We start from the raw sequence: 16,977 nt of genomic DNA on the forward strand, positions 1-16,977 counted from the left end.
GGAGAAATTCCTGTGGCTATCCTTCACAACACATTCAATTTTCCATGATCTCAATTCTGCTCTTTCACAACAGCAATGTGTATTTTATTTGTGCTACTCTATTTTTGATTCTGTATTTTCTTTCCATTTCCCACATATTTTACTATCTGTTCTGTATCTTCTTATTTCAACCCAGTGTGAATTGCCCTGCTTTTTCTGTCTGCTTGTTTGGGTAAATCCCCTTTTCAGGACTAGAGACACACACAACACTGATGCTAATGGATCTGGATCAAGGCCAAATTGGCAGAATCTAGCAGACTTTCATGGGACTCTACAAGACTAAAGGTGGGGGGTTTTAACTTTTCCTCCTTGCCTTGACCTCTGACACTGTATAGAAGGGATATATGTAAACTACAAAGTTCACAGTAAATAGACAGGAATCTTGAAGTCTCTGATTCTACTTGAAGATCATGGCTTCTGCAAATTAGACCTCTTAAACATTAGGCATTGCTTCCAACAACTGCTTGCTCACAGAAATGAAGAGAAATGAAGAGGCTTCCTTCACAGTAGGTTCTATCCTATGGCATCAGAACAAGAGCAATTCTGCTTGCCTTAAAGTAGGTATGAAAGTGCCAAGTGCTTTATTTCTCTATTTTTATATATTTGTAGTTTAGAAAACAAACACAAAAAACTAAACCTGAACCACTTATTATAGTATCCTTTTAATTGCTCTTTGATGCATACAAGCATATATACATACTCTCAGAAATACCAGAAATTAGGAATAGTAAAGAAGGACTACTACTGCTGAATCCCATCACTCAAAGTTTAAATCCATATGTGAAGTTCACAAAATAGAATATTTGTGAAAATTTCTTGGCCATTCTGACAACTGGCTGAAAAACTTTTTGTTGTTCCTTTTTTTTTTTTTTTTTTTTTTTTTTTTTTTGAGACAGGGTCTCATTCTGTCACCCAGGCTGGAGTGTAGTGGCATAATCTCAGCTCACCACAACCTTTGCCTCCTAGGCTCAGGCAATTCTCCCATTTCATTACATTTTTGTTTATCCTCTATGTCTTCATATATTTTAGTGAGACTTTTGGAGAGTACACCTGAGTGTCCAATCACTTAAAACCTAAATTCCTGTATTTGAATTACTAGCACTAGAATGATCATTGACTAAATTTAACCTACCAAAGATATATTTTTTCATTTCATTCTCCTTAAAGCAAACCTCTTAAATTTTTATTACACAAAATTATATTACCTTATAATGTGTCATACCCCAAATTAGGTTTTATTTTTTTTCCTTTCAGAGTGGGGACTAAAGTTGCATGTATCAGAATTCTCTGAGATGCTGATTGAAAATATATATGCCTGGCCTTAACACAGATCTACTGAATTAGACGCTCCAATTCCAAGAATCAGTGTATTTGAAAAGCTCCTCAGGTGACTTTTTACCTCTGCTGTAATCAGTACAACTGATGTACTGATTCAGTGACCTCTGCTGTATTATAAGCTGTGTTGGTCTGTTCTCACGCCGCTATTAAAGGCATACCTGAGACTGGGTAATTTATAAAGGAACGAGGCTTAATTCACTCACAATTCTGCAGGGCTGGGGAGGCCTCAGGAAACTTACAGTCATGGCAGAAGGGGAAGCAAACATGTCCTTCTTCACATGGTGGCAGCAAGGAGAAGTGCAGAGTGAAGTAGGGGGAAAGCCCCTTATAAAACCATCAGATCTGGTGAGAACTCACTCACTATCATGAGAACAGCATGGAGGTAACTGCCCTCATGATTCAGTTACCTCCCATTGGGTCCCTCCCATGACATATGGGGATTATGGGAACTACAGTTCAACATGAGATTTGGGTGGGGACACAGCCAAACCGTATCACAAGCCTATATAAAAATGGTGAAACTAAAGAAAGGTCTTTGGGAGTGATTTCAAATAATGTACAAGGAACAAACAGCCACACACACACACATACACACACACACAATTTCTACAAAATATTACCACACCCTCATCTAGCATAACTTGCTATTAAAACAAGGCTTTGGGGAACTGGGAACACTAGGGTGAAAATACATTTCAATGACACAAGGCATTGTTGTTGGCCTAACTCATTTCTATTATGTTTTCATTTTAACTACTTAATAGAGAAATTTATAATTCCATTTTAGTATTGGAGTAAAACTAAAGAAAAAGACCAAATGTTTGGAACTATTGAATAAAAATCCAACAAGAAATAATTTGATCCATTAAACCTTTGGCATCTGCCTTGAAAAGTACATATGTTTCTTTGTGTTATTTCTCAGTATATTAATATGAGAAATGCATGAAGCACAGAGGTTAATAGGAATATGGAGAGGTTTACTAGACCACTTACAGTGTAATTGTGACCTGTCATTACTGTGAATTTTTTTAAAACAGTGATTAATCTTAGTGTTATATTTACAGATTGTTTTCCATCAATTTTTTTGTTAAGTACAAAAGTGACTATATATTTTCATTCTACAATATGTTCAGACATTACAAAAGCTTAATAGAATAAATTAATACAGAATGAGCAAGGCAGAGGGGGCAGCTGAAGCACAGTGGTTAAGTGTACAGTATGAAGAGTCAGACAGTAGGGATTACAATATACCTGGATACCAGCTGTGTGATGTTACAGAATTTACTTGACCTTTCTGTGTCTCAGTTTATCCTTCAATAAAACAGCCCCCTACTTTTGCCCACCTGATTGGTTTGTTGTACTGATTAAATAGCATAATATGTGAAAAGCTCCCAGCATCTGACACATAGTAAAATGTCCTATATTCTATTAGTTAGAATTTCTAACTAAGTTTCCAAAAGCTCAACAGCAAAATCAAGATGGCTGGCAAAGATTAAAAGTCAGTTCCGGCTGGGTGTGGTGGTTCACGCCTGTAATCCCAGCACTTTGGGGGGCTGAGGCAGATGGATCACCTGAGGTCAGGAGTTTGAGACCAGACTGGCCAACATCGCAAAACCCTATCCCTACTAAAAATACAAAAATCAGCAATTAGCCGGCATGGTGGTGTGAGTCTGTAATCCCAGCTACTCGGGAGGCTGAGGCATGAGAATCGCTTGAACCTGGGAGGTGAAGGTTGCAGTGAGCAGAGATCACACCACTGCACTCCAGCCTGGGCAACTGAGTGGCACTCTGTCTCAAACAAAAAAACCAGTCCAATCACTAAATCCTTCTGCTTGCATGCAGCTGAATATTAAGAATAAAATAGGGTTTCTTACATGTCTACTATGTGCCTAAAACTTTCACAAATTCTGGAGGAGTTGGTATGAAAGAAACAATGGCTCTTGCTTTTAAGATGTTTATAATCCAAACAGGTCAGTCATCAACCAAATGTGCTAAATGAACTGAGACTCATTAGGAACATTCCTTGGACTTGTGGTTTCTGTTCAATACAATTCTTTTCAAATTAATACATACTAATTAACATTTCTCACACCATATCATGACAGATATGAGCTAAGACAGTTTAACCTTGTTGTTTATTTTTGTTTATTTATATTATATCATGTTTGGTTGTAAACCAGGGAAAATGAGAAATAGTGTAAGCTCCTTTTTCACTTCAGAAAGGACTTAGTATAGGTTTTTTAAAATCTCAATTTCTTCCCTACCTCGCCATCTTCAAAATGTCCTTTCTCCTCACCTAATGAAAAGGTAGCATATCTGAATTACTTACTAGGCTTTTGCAGGCTCAGTTGAAATTATAAAAGAGATGATGCTGTTTTGGGGAAAAAAGATGAATCTGTTCAAAAAGGTGGGACATACGCAGGAACACAGGTATTTGTAAGTTACTCAGGATTACAAAGAAGGACATCACAGTTAGACTGAGTGCTCAGACGGTTTATCCAAGGCAGTAAGAAATAAGATTTTTTTTATTACTATACTGATGGCAGCTTCATTTCTAGCTGCATGCTTACACTTCAAGAAAAATGCCTGAATGATGCCTCTCATTTTTGTTCCTTGAAATGAATCCAAGAATGTTTCCCTAATTTACCTATCTGACTCAATTTTCCAAGATAAAGACTGAGTGAAACAGGTAATATGGGCCCATAATTTTAACAAGGGTCACAGAAGAGTACACTGGCAGCTTTTCAAAACCAGAGAGAATAAATGTTAGATTAGTAAGTGACACTTGTAGACTATTAGAATTTAATGAGTATACTATATTTAGACAGATATGACAGATGTTAATCTCTGACATTAATAAAAATGCCTAAAAGTTCATTTTGGAGAAAGATCTGAGTATGAACCCAGACTATGAAATGTAGTTATGCAAACTCTGGCAAGTTTCTTAAGTATCTAGACTTGAGTCTCTAAGTCTGCAGAATGGGCCCAGTGATACCCACCTTCCAGGGTTATTTAAATAAGAATGCATATAAAGTGTTCAATAAAGCTCTGGGCACATAAAGATTGTATCATTCAAAGGCCTTGATATTCCCACACAGCTGCTATGCATTGCTTGAATAGCCAGTGCTGCTGAGGAATGCAGAAATGCTGATCAATTTTCTAGCAATACATAAGCCTGTCAACCTAAATTTCCAAATACCAAAAGAGCACATATTAACTTAAATACTGAGATTTATAAATCCATAAATCACCTTTTTTTTTGGATAGGGTCTCACTCTTTTGCCCAGGCTAGAGTGCATGGGCGCAATCTTGGCTCACTGCAGCATCGACCTCCCAGACTCAATCGCTCCTCCCACCTCAACCTCAGGAGTAGCCGGGACTACAGCTGCATGTCACCTTGCCAGGCTAAGTTTTGTATTTTTGGTAGAGACAGGGTTTCACCATGTTGCTCAGGCTAGTCTCAAACTCCTGGGCTCAAGTAATCTGCCCGCCTCAGCCTCCAGAAGTGCTGGGATTACATGTGTGAGCCATCGCTCTCAGCCTAACAATTTTCTTAAAATTGCCAGTGTTACTGTAAGAGACATAGTTAAGTTTATATAAACAGGAAAACCAAGGTATTGCTTAGTTGTCATAAAGTTGTGTGAAGATTAAATGAAATACGTTAGTGGTTTTCTCAGACAGTATACACACTCAGAGTTACACTGTACACAGAAATTTATATATCCCACAAGTAAACTGATTTTAAGGGAATCATTTTCTAGTTCCCCAATTTCCATATATATGATTTCTTAAGTTTTATATGATTGAGAAACAATGCAATCAAGGCATCCCACTGGTTCTTCTGTCTCAACTCCTTTGTTTCAACAGTCCTTCCCCTACTTTCTAAAAAAAGCATATTTTTCATTGATCTCAAATATTACAATGACATATACCTAGAACATACAAATTTGGGGGTACCAAACAAAATAATCCAAAATATTGGTGTTGGTTTTAAGAAAGTGATTGATTCTAATGATTCAACGACAAAAATTCTTGCAAGTCAGGTAAATCCCAGGTTTCTGATTTCAATAAAATAGAAAGAGCAAGTCATCAAGTTGCCTAATCACTTTTGGTGAAGATTGCTAACTAATTTTAGGCTTACAATGGGGAAGGTGCTCAAATATTTAGGTAAAATGACTATAATAAACTCCCTCTAGTTTATTTATTTAGATAAACAGGGATTTTCAGTGTCCACATCTAAAAAAAAAAAGGAATAAACCTGATGATAAACTCTATTTTTTAAGAATAATATGTCTCGATAGAGACATAATCAAATTATTTAAAAAGCCATACATTTCTCATTAATAAATGGATCTTCAATAAAATTCACGTTTATTTTGAATAATTATCAAGTTATGATATATTTATGTTGTTTTGATAAAGTGTAAATTATAAATTCTAACAATATAGGAAATAATTTATCATTTAAAGACAACCTAGGAATTTTTAAAATGTAAATGTCCATTTATACACATATATTTTGTTAAAGAGTACTTCCAAAGAGGATCGTTAAGATGTTCAAGCATTAAAAGAAAACATAAAAATAGGATAAAATTTGATGGACAAATTGATTGAAAATATGAGTTTCAGGAGAAAAGAAAAGATGCAAAACTCCCACTCTTTGTTAGAGCATGTTTATGAATTTTTAAATGGGTGATGATAAATATAAAAAAGCACAGTGGTGCTATTTATTCCCAGTAGGTTTATTTAAAAAAATGTGAAACAATTTCATTTAAAGAATTCATATTTGCAAAACATGGGGGATTATGTCTTTTGCTAGCACTTGAACTTACTGCTAAAATTCTCAGGTCAACTAAAATGAGTGAGGAGTATACAGTTTATAAAGTTTTAATTGTAGGGTGTTTGTAAGCATAACAATTTGAAAACCACAGAAATAATGTACTGTATATAAAATCCACAGTACCCAATCCAACATTTCTTCACTGAATTGAGTTGATAAGTCAGACTCTCCAAAAGCATAGCAAGTAAAGTTAAGCTGGCCTGACCAAATTCCTTTCTCTTTTCTATTCTGATACCAACTCTTACAATCACTCCTGTATAACCCTGGCAGTCTCCACCTTCAAGTATCAGATACCGTGTATGTGTCTCAAAGTTTTACTGTGCCCCACACTTAAGGACCTCTTGGAATTCGAGGTGTTTTCTACCAGGCATTCACATGGTACCAAATTGTTGGGAATGCACATCAGGACATTTGTCTGTCAGAAGAAGGTTTCAAGCAGCTTCCAGGGTTGATGAATGATATCATGAATAGTCTATAAAGAGGACTTTGGAAGAGCTCAGTGCATAGTGTAACAGTGCTAACAGCAGGGACACTGCATTGAAATAGCGTATCTTCACAACATTGGTTATCTCCTCCCTTCCACTAATAAGAGGATAGCATTGTTTGGGGATAGCAAGAAAGCAGTAAATTAAGAGAGAAGAGCAGTAAGCTACCAGTACTATTGTTTCCCACACTTTAAGGGTTTGAGAACATAATTAGGTAAATTTGCATGTAAGCACTGTCCTAGAAGAGAGCTGTTATTACTCAACATGCTAGTGTCTATACAAAGTTAAGAAGAAAAACATAATATTTCGCAATCGTGAGCTTAATTTTATCCTTGTCTGACTCACACCTGTTTCCTTTTCAAAGGACTAGTGATATCCATAAATTGTTTTCAATGGCACTCATAATAAATTCTCTTTGCATAAACAATGGTTTCCACTCAACATTTAATCTTAGAGTGACATGTTCTTCTCTACTCTGAGACCTCAAAGACTGTGTTCCACTTTTTCTAAGAATTCTGACTTCATTTACTATAACGTGCTTCAGATACTTAACTGTGGGCAGAGATTCTTAAATCAAATACTATACCCTTCTAATTTTACCATTGCTTAAAGTGTTTGATATTATTTTGGAAATAAGATATTCTAAGTAAAATGCTCAATGATACTAATCTTTCTTCATCTACTGTTTTCAAAGTGTGGTTCCCAGACCGGTAGCAAAAGCATCATCTGAAACTTGTTAGCAGTGTACATTCTCAGGCCCTCCAAGCCTTATGTATCAGAAACTCTGGGGAAGAGGTCCAGAAATCTGTGTCGTAACAAGCCTTTCAGTTTCTGAGGCATGCTAAAGTTTGAGTACCACTGATCTACTGGAATCTCACCTCACCAAGAGGATGTGGATATGTAAAAATTGGCTACAGTTTACAAGTTAAATAAAAATATTTTTCTTTACTCACATGGACGAATCCCGATCCATTAGACTCATAAATATAAATCTTAAATCCCACAAACTAAGAGTTAATCTAATTTCTTCTTATGTAATCAGACATTTGCTTCCAGCAGGTTTCAAGATCTTCAACTACTGAGAGGCAATGACATTTTGATAGTCCTCTAGATGTGAGGAATAAATGTGTTGGCTGTATAGTCAGAGTAATGCTAGGGAGTTGGTCTGATGCTTAGGGGTTTAGGACGACGAATGGATAAAGATGGTGAGGAATCTCATTCCAGTCATGCCCTCCTTTCCTAATTTCCCTTTTTACTGTTTGGTCTTCTTCCCCTTTTCCTTAGGGAGTCGAGTGATTGATAGCCTAATCCAATGACTGTATTACAGCTGCCTCAACTAGGACTCTTTTCCTTATCATTAGCAGTTAGCCTATGGTTAAATTCACAGCTCACTGCTTGGTACAGCCCCTGAGATTTAAGGGTCTGGCCTTTAGAAAATATTTAACATAAAACTGAAATCTTGACACACTGAGAACTCAGTTCTCTGCAAGGCTTCCTTAATTAATCCAATGTACTGTACCATTGTTCTGTATGAGACTGTGACATGGTGAACTGTTTCTGAAGCTTACAGAGATGTGTAGTTCTAAATTAAACAGCCACTGACGTGTACCTACACTGATTTTTTAGTACAGTAGATATGCATGAATCTGTGAATATTTAAATTCAAGCTCAAACAGTGACACAATACTCTCTAGTTTTACTTTCATAATAGAACATTTTTTGATTAATTTCAAGCTTGAAATCATTCTTTATGAAAAAACACACACAGAGGAAAGAAATTTAATAATTCATTACCACTGCTGCAAAGGTAAGTTTTCTTAATATGCTTGTCAGAATTCTTTGGTTTACAAAGTCTATCAAATATTTTCTTAGGAACTGGAACAGACATTAATTTATTTTCCTAATTTTGAACCAAAGGAAAATATATATAATATCCAGGTACCCATGAATTTGTTGGCTCTTAAATACTATTTGGTTCTACTATTTATCTGTAGGACAATAGTTATTTTAAAATACCTAAGGAAAGGATGTAGACCTTGATCTATGCTTTAAACCTTTGCCCTTGCTCCAGTCTGTCGATGAGCTGTAAGCGTCTATGAATATGGCAGCTGAGTCCCAGATGAAAAATTATGCATCTCATAAACTGCTATTCTGCTGAAATGTCAAGCCAAGGCAAGGCTGTACCTCAGATTCAGCACTTGGCATTTTCCTTCTGTCTGCTTTGTTGCCATGAAGCAAACATGAACAGTGAGGATTTGTGTAGGGCAGGTAGCAGGCGAGCTCACTGTCAAAAATCTATTATTAGGGCTCTGATCTCCTGCACAGACCAACGATGGCTAAACAGTGAGATGCTCAGGTTCCAGGAAAGCCAATATAATAAAAGAGGGGATTCTTTGTCAATCTGTACATGAATATATTCAAATGAGCATTATTTAAATGAGAATATTTCTAATGGTGAGCCTCTCTCAACCAAAGTGATAACTTGTAATAAAAATTGCAATCTAGCATCTTTATTTGAAATGCTTACTTTTGACTGTTCTGCAAATATAGTACATACAAATTTGTATAACAAGATCTTTAATAGTTTGATCAGTTAAACTTGTAATAAGCTAACAATGTTTTTACATAGGTGAATAACAGGCCAGATTTTTTGCATTACTTTTATACACACAAAAAAAGGAAAAAGATAAATGAGTATAAAAAGGAAGGCTCTCCTTTTAATTATTCTTTTTGGCATGAATTACCACATTTTTATTCATTTAAATTCTATCTTTATCTATCAGGTTACTTTAGATCTTCAATGTTAAAGCCTAAGCTCTTATCGATAAAGATGATTACAATAGATAGCTTAAATTTTATGACAGATAATAGGCATGTTTTTCTAAAAGCAATTTATGCATCAATAATCATGTGATTGACACATAAAAAATCCAGCACATTAAAAAACTTCCCAATTAAAAAAATACCAACACTGTATTTTATGATGGAATTGTAATGTGTGGTGTAAGAACTTAAAGCAATCCTGCCAAAATCTTCCGTTGCTGGCATGTGTGAAAATAGTTATTTAAAGAAAAATGTAACTAAAACTTCTGAGTTTCTAATCTGTTTTGTTTTGCCATCTCTCTGATTTTACATAAATGTTCACTAATAAATACAACAAAATAAGTGTATGATTAGAGTAGGTTACACTGGATTTGTGTTTACATAATGCCCAGTAGCAGAGTGTATGCTGCAAAGTTATTGCATTCTAACAATTCACGCCTAAGTAACTATCTTAAAAACACACATAAACTATGCGATATGAAGTCGATGCCTAAAATTCCTTTCTAAGCTACTATATTGATTCACATTTGTGCAAGTTTTCTAAATTATACACTTTGTACTCACTTCTGGCCCTACACTGATGCAGATCTACAAATTACTAGCTAAATTTCTAACTTGTACCTTCTTTTATTAGTATTTCCTATGTTGGTTTTACAATGAACACCTTTAGGAAGCTTCTAACCATACCAAGCCAGTGTCCAGTGTCTCACATAGCCAGATTTCAAATCACTCATTATTTACTTGTAGACTCTAAGAACATTCATGGAATATTCCACTATAATTTATTTAGAAATACACAGTCATTTACTGGATTCTGTAATAACCTCTATGACAGGAGTAACTTTGGGCTGAAATAGAGAGAAAATCTTAAAAGCCATCTTTTAGGAATTATTCAGAAATCAATAATAAAGTTTATAAGTCTTAATACTGAACAAAATGTGCTCTCTTGTTGTAATTGTGTAAGTCAATACATAATTAATAACTTCAAACAAGCATTCAAAATTTGAAGTTAAGAACAAGAATTTCCTTTCCTTTGGTGAAAACAGAACAAATTTGGCAAATAAAATAATTTAAAACAGTAAGTTAGTTTTTCAAGCTCATGGGAAGTAAATTGTATTGAGCCTGTAGTGTCTATCATTATTTCAATTTAAGTGTCTTCTGCACTCTTTACTGTGTGTGTGAATGTGCTTATGTTTGTATGTGCAACACAGAAAATATATGCAGGACAATGAAAATCATTCTCCATTAATAAAAAACATTAAAAACACAAGGAACAACAACAAAAACCTCAAATGAATTTACCCCATTGAAAAATGTGTGATTACTTTTTCTCCTGAAGTACCTGTAAATGAATAAAGGTTATTCTCATGAAGTCAGCTGCAAGAAAGACATCTTTAGTTTATGCCATGCAGGACTGATTCTTAACCAGCTCTGAAAGAATCTTACCCACAGGGAGGATTTCATGTGAAAATGTCACACCACAGCTGGGTAACACCATTTATATAGGTGATAGTAATCACTGATTTGGGGGCTATCTTAAGATGCCCCGATTATTTAGGAATGAAGTCAGAAAAAAAGGTCAAAATTTGAAACTATAACCAGACAAAAAAGAACTTAAACTAGGAAAAATAATGAGTCATAAAGGATGGAGTTTATAATTGTTACTGAGATTAGAGTTTTTTCCAACCAAATAAGTCAAAGAATTTCTTCTTCCTTTCCTCTCCCCAAACCCAATAAACTATTCAACTGTGTGATGATACATGAATTAACTGCTGTTTGATACAACAGAAGTTTTCTGGGTGGATTCTAGAAAAAAGAAAGGTCGTAACAAGTTAGTATTAGGTCTATGCTGTCCAAAGAAAGGTACAGAATTCTTTAGAATCAACAGTTTAGATGGAGTACTTACATGGTGGACAGCTGAATCAGCCATCTTTGTTTGATAAAAAATATTCCTTATGGATACCAAACAAGATTTCCTTTTATACTGTTCTCACTATGAAATCATCTGGTACATAATTCAACTTTTTAATTGAGCAATACTATGACGTATTTCTCCCATAATTGAAATTCAGGTTTATAAATCACTTTATTATGAGTTTGTTTCATATATTTAAGCACCTCCCAAGAGTCTAATCATCTGCAGATGAATTAGAAAAATAGTTTCTAAAATATCAAAGCTGAGGATAAGACCTTGGAGTGTGGTCCTAATTTGCTCTCTTGATGTAACTTGTGAGCTACAGCAGGTAGAAGTTATCTTTCTACAGTCTTACTGACCTCTTTTATTCAGCAAAAGAGACCTCCCTCTGAAACAGTAACTCTCAAAATATTTTGAAGTTAAGTAAGTAAAAAGTGCATTTTACATTATGGCATATATAAGTGTATATCATGTGTATAACTGAAAAAGAAGTTTGGTCAAACAATGCTTATCCCAACCATGTGCAAAGCATTCTGACAATTCTTATTCTATTTCGTTATTTAAAATGTTGATTACAGTTAACTAAACTTGATTGCATAGTATACTCATGAATTGGGAACCAACCTTTGAAAGACATTGCTCTCAAATCCAGAATACTTATATCTGCAGTATTTCAATTCACATTCCTTAGCTGAGATCCTGTTTTCCCAGGGCAAATCATTGTCCCTTATTAGCTAATGCATTTTCTCTAGAAGAACATTCCTGAAATGTGCCCATTTTTCTACAGCAGGTATACTACTCCAGGTGTCTCACTATTTCCGTATTTAAACAAAACATAATCTTCATTTCAAAGAGCAGAAATCTTATTCTGAGAAAAAATAACAACAATTGAATAAACAGCTAAAGAATATACTGAAAGGGGAAAATATCCTTCACTGGCAATGAAAAGTATGTGCTGTGTTCAGGTGGCTATCCAAAATTAAACTCTATTTAGTTTTCACTTTTCACAAATCTGTGATTTATGCAGTGCCTCTGAAAGAAGACATTGCCATACTCTGAGAGAACATTTGAGCAGATATTAGCACTGTGCTGTGGTAAATTTTTTAAAAATCTTATAAGAATATCTAGCTTATTTTGTGTAATTTTCAGTATTAAAGCAGCATTTGAAGTCCTGACAACCATATTTGATAAAACTCTCGAAAATTTGAAACCATTGTTATTTAACACAATTTTGCTAGGCTAAGTTTTGCGATAACTCATACTGAAGGTACTCTGTTATAGAACTTGCTCTGTCCTAAAATATATTATCATTGCCTATTTAAACTGCTTTTCAGATTCTATTACCTTTAAACTTAAGCAAGCATTGCTTTAAAGGAGGGAAACTATATTAATTCTGTCAATGTGGAGAAAGGCTATTTTCAAAACAGATTGTTTAATGTGAAGAAACTTAATATAGAACCTATTAGAAATGAGGTACAAGTCCTTTAAAATGTTAGGGATTTTTTGTTGTTTAAAATGAAAGTTCCACCCAGGCTTAGCTAAGCTTATAGCCCAAGTGAATATTTATATATGGATTTATAAATCTCAGAAATAGAGTTTTATGGAAATGCTAACAGACCCTGAGGTACGGCTGAACTTGTTTTCAGGTACCGCTATAATTTCCAGTGTGTGTATGCTTAAAGACTGCAACACAAAAGACTTTTTCTAATGCTATAATTTTGTAGTTTTATTAGACTGAGTTATAGTATGGAAGAATATTCAGAAATTGCAGCTTAAATGAGAAAACGTGAATGGTGTTACTTATATAAAATACTACTGCAATAGTTCTTTTATTAATTTTTAATGTTCAGCAGCCTCTGCGACCTCCTTTATTCTCTTGCTGTCAACATGGCAGGCTGGAAAAATTGAAATGGGCTGACAGAAAACATAGTGCATGTTACAGCCCAACTCTGGAGTCTCTTGACTCTCTTTCTGTGGCACTTGCTAGCGCGGTCCACGTTATTCTGCATTACAATAATATTTAAGGCCCTGTTTGATAGCTCCTGATAAAAGCGAGTTGTGTCTGGAGCCTGAGCAGGTGCTCCTCGTCAGCCTTCTCCTTTCTGACATTGTGGGAATGGCATTCAATTAAAAGCAGAATATAACCATTTTTATTCTTCATGGCTCACAGGCATACTTCCTACTCTCAAAACAGAATACCTCAGCATGGATAGAGCTTTATTTGTGTCTGTCCAGCCTCTTCCAAAAGCACATTTTGGTCTGATTCAGCAATGCTTTTCTTGAACAGTGGGGCACTGTTGTGTTATGTATATTTACCACTTTCTCTATCACCAAGGAGACTAATCTCCATACCAGTACAGTCAAGAACCTTACAGCATTGTCTTTGCAAGCCCAAGTTCGTGTTGTCACAGTCACAGAATGCACAGGGCAAAGATACTGAATAGGACCTTGAGATTAAAACCTCTCTTTCTTTTTCAAATTCAAGCGTATGATGATGAGAAAGAGTGTGCAAAGGTATGAGGTCTGCAAATGTCTTGTCAGCTGATGCTTAATTCAGTGTTTTAATGGCTTGTTTGGGACAGTTGTGAAAGCAAGATTTTTGAAGATGGTAGATGTCTAAATTCCAGGAAGAATGAAAACTAGTCCAGACTATGAAAAGGATATTGTAATGAGGGTGCTTATATTTTTATCTCAGAGGGCCCTCATATTAACCCTTACTAATAAGTGGCAAAAGAACTGAGAGACAATGAGAAATTCTCAGGAAAGCATGGACCACAAGAGAATAGAATTTGTGCAAGACTTTATCTTGATATTCTCTCATCCTGTGCTGTCACTTGAGCTTTCACATTCAATCTGTTCTGTCATAACTATTAGGAATACTGATCAGCTATGAGTTATAAGAATTTGGGATCATAAAGGACACAAAACTCTTGCAACATGACCTCCTGATTTTTCAACAACCTCCAAGAAAACACAATGCAAGAAGTGGGAAACACCTACCAGACACTCCTCCATATGTAGTTCGCTTTGCCATCCCCACTGCTGGCCAAGGTGTGCCATCAGATTTTAATCCCATCAGACCTGAGACAGTGTTGGTGGCTGTAACGCCATCGGCACCACCTGTGAAAGACAATCAACATTTTCATGCAGCTCCTATAAGACATGATAGTTAAAACCCATTCAAATCCTCACAATCCAGAAAAATGCAATCTACTTTATCTTGAGAACATGCTTTCTCCTCAAAGTTCTTCACTAATTTATCTCCTACATTTATGTTTAAAATTGTAAACACTAAAAAACTTTCAATGATCACAACTTGATTTTCTCAATTATTACAGAGACTTGTTGTTACCAAATGTTTTGTACTTAGTGTCATTTTCCAGGTAATTTACAATGTCTTTGCAAGTCAGGGTGCAGTTTTCCTGGGATGGAACACAAGCATGCATGATTTATGTATTCAACAAATATTTATTGGGCATGTGTTTAAGGAAGTCAGCTAGGCCGTATAAAATATAAAGAGAAATCATGAGAAATTTCACATTGTGGAAACTGAAATTTCTTTTTTTTTCTATTTTACTTCATTAAAGGTTAATATATTGATTTGTTACTGTATGAGGTCATTTATTTTGGGCAGGATTGCCGTGACTGTGCTTTTTGTTCTTATAATGTGTGAAATAAGTGTTTATTAGGAAAAACTATAAATGATCTTGTGTTTCCAGATCAAAGTTCATGGTCAATTTGCTAGCGTGAGACCAGGTATCTCCTGTGTTTCTGGGATCGAGTGCTCAATTGGAAACTTTTAAAATTGAGACAAAAAAAATACACATTTGTAGGAAAAGACATACTTGAGTATGGCTACATAATGTGAGTGAATATTTATAATAGTGGGCAACTGATTCAAGTCAAGTTCTTACCTTCCTTTGCAGCTCTTGCGATGCTCACAATATCAGTGACATTTGGGGTCAGCTTGGCAAAAAAAGGAATCTGAACAGCTTGCCTAACCCAGCGGCAGATGTTACGCACCAGCTCTGGATCCTGTTCAAATAGGTCGGTTAAATATAGAACATAATTAAAGAATTGTGATCAAAATGTGTACTGGAACAACAGCAAAGCTGGAGACGTGCAAGACAAATCCAACTTGACAATGAGCTACATGATATATTTCTCAAATTCCTCCTCAGTATTACACCTAGACTCATTAGGGAACTAAGGTTAACACACTTCAAGTGAACTGCAAAATCATCACATAAAGGTTAAATTCCTCAAGAGAGGCTTTAGAAAATAAAATTTCAAAGAACAAAATGGAAGACAGTGTTTCCCGCTTCCAGTTAAATATTATCAGGAATGAAACACAAACTTTTGATAGTAAATACAGGAAACATTACAAAATTTCTAGTGATCTCATTGGTTTAAGCAAAATAAAAAATATTTAAATTGCCGACTCTCAAGTGAATGATATTAAATCAAAAGCTTGTTGTTTTCATTATTAGACTTAGTTTTGATGTGCATTCAAAATAAAATCTATCCATGACTTCATCATCAATCTACATGTGATATATAGCATTTGCAAATATGGAATAATTCAGCCTTGTATTATAATGAGCTGATCAGTAACTTTAATTTACTTTTGTAAATGTTATCAAGATCTGTGCAGCATTTTTCAGCACTCACGTACTTGAAAGAATTGATCAAAATGACAAAAATGAAATGAAATATCAAATGCTTATTTTAAAAAGCAAGAAATAGACATTTCCCTGTGCCTATTTTCTGTGATTTTCCAGGCCTTTATTTTCTCATGGGGCAAGTATCATTTAGAGGGCAAACACCTATCCTTTCCATTGAATAACTTAGCTACAGTACAGTAATGTTCTTTGATTTCAACACATACAATAGTCCTTTTTTTCATTACTTTTAGTGCGAAATTTATTCTGACAGGTACTGATAATGTGCTTTGATAAATTACCTTAAAGTATGCAATAGCAATTCATTATTGAACTGAGTAATATTATGTTAGCAAGTTAAAATGTTTTTGAATAAAAGAAAAACCCAGACAAATACAGTCATATATTTAAACTATGAAACAGTAGGCAAGCATATCATTTGTAATTAATATTTTTATATGTAAGAAAGTTGCTCTTTGCATTTTAACCTTTCGAATTCCTTTAAGATGAGATTTGTAATGTTGTAACCTTTAGAGAGAACCTTTTCACTTAGGTTTAATGTGTCTTGATCCATCATCCTGTATTACTCAAAAAGTTACGCATTTTTGTGCTAAGATACTGCAATGAGGTAATTTCTGTTGATTGTTATCGTCTCTATTAAGCAAAACTTAATACTTTGAAAAAGAAGTCTTTGGCTTGGCTTGTCCTCTTTTTAGAACAGTAATTTCTTCATTAAATATAAATATTAAAAAAGTACTGTATGGAATGCTCTACAGGGCATACTATGCATTATGAATAGTAAAATGTGGAGACTTAGCTATACAAATTCTAACTCATGAAAATGGAGATCTGCCCCTGCCCATGCAATGCTCATGA

At 34.9% G+C, this 16,977-nt stretch overlaps 1 protein-coding gene across 1 annotated transcript in view; it reads right to left on the reverse strand.

Annotated features, from left to right (window-relative positions):
- The window catches only part of DPYD (dihydropyrimidine dehydrogenase), an 861,792-nt gene that overhangs the window by 218,201 nt on the left and 626,614 nt on the right, over positions 1–16,977 (reverse strand). Inside the window, exons 17-18 of the mRNA XM_011959403.1 lie at positions 15,355–15,475; positions 14,441–14,560 (exon numbers count right to left, since the gene is read on the reverse strand). Coding sequence (XP_011814793.1) covers positions 14,441–14,560; positions 15,355–15,475 — 241 coding nt within the window. The remainder of the gene's footprint in view (positions 1–14,440; positions 14,561–15,354; positions 15,476–16,977) is intronic.

The sequence above is a fragment of the Colobus angolensis genome, unplaced genomic scaffold (assembly GCF_000951035.1).
Source record: "Colobus angolensis palliatus isolate OR3802 unplaced genomic scaffold, Cang.pa_1.0 Scaffold491, whole genome shotgun sequence".
NCBI classification, from domain to species: domain Eukaryota; kingdom Metazoa; phylum Chordata; class Mammalia; order Primates; family Cercopithecidae; genus Colobus; species Colobus angolensis.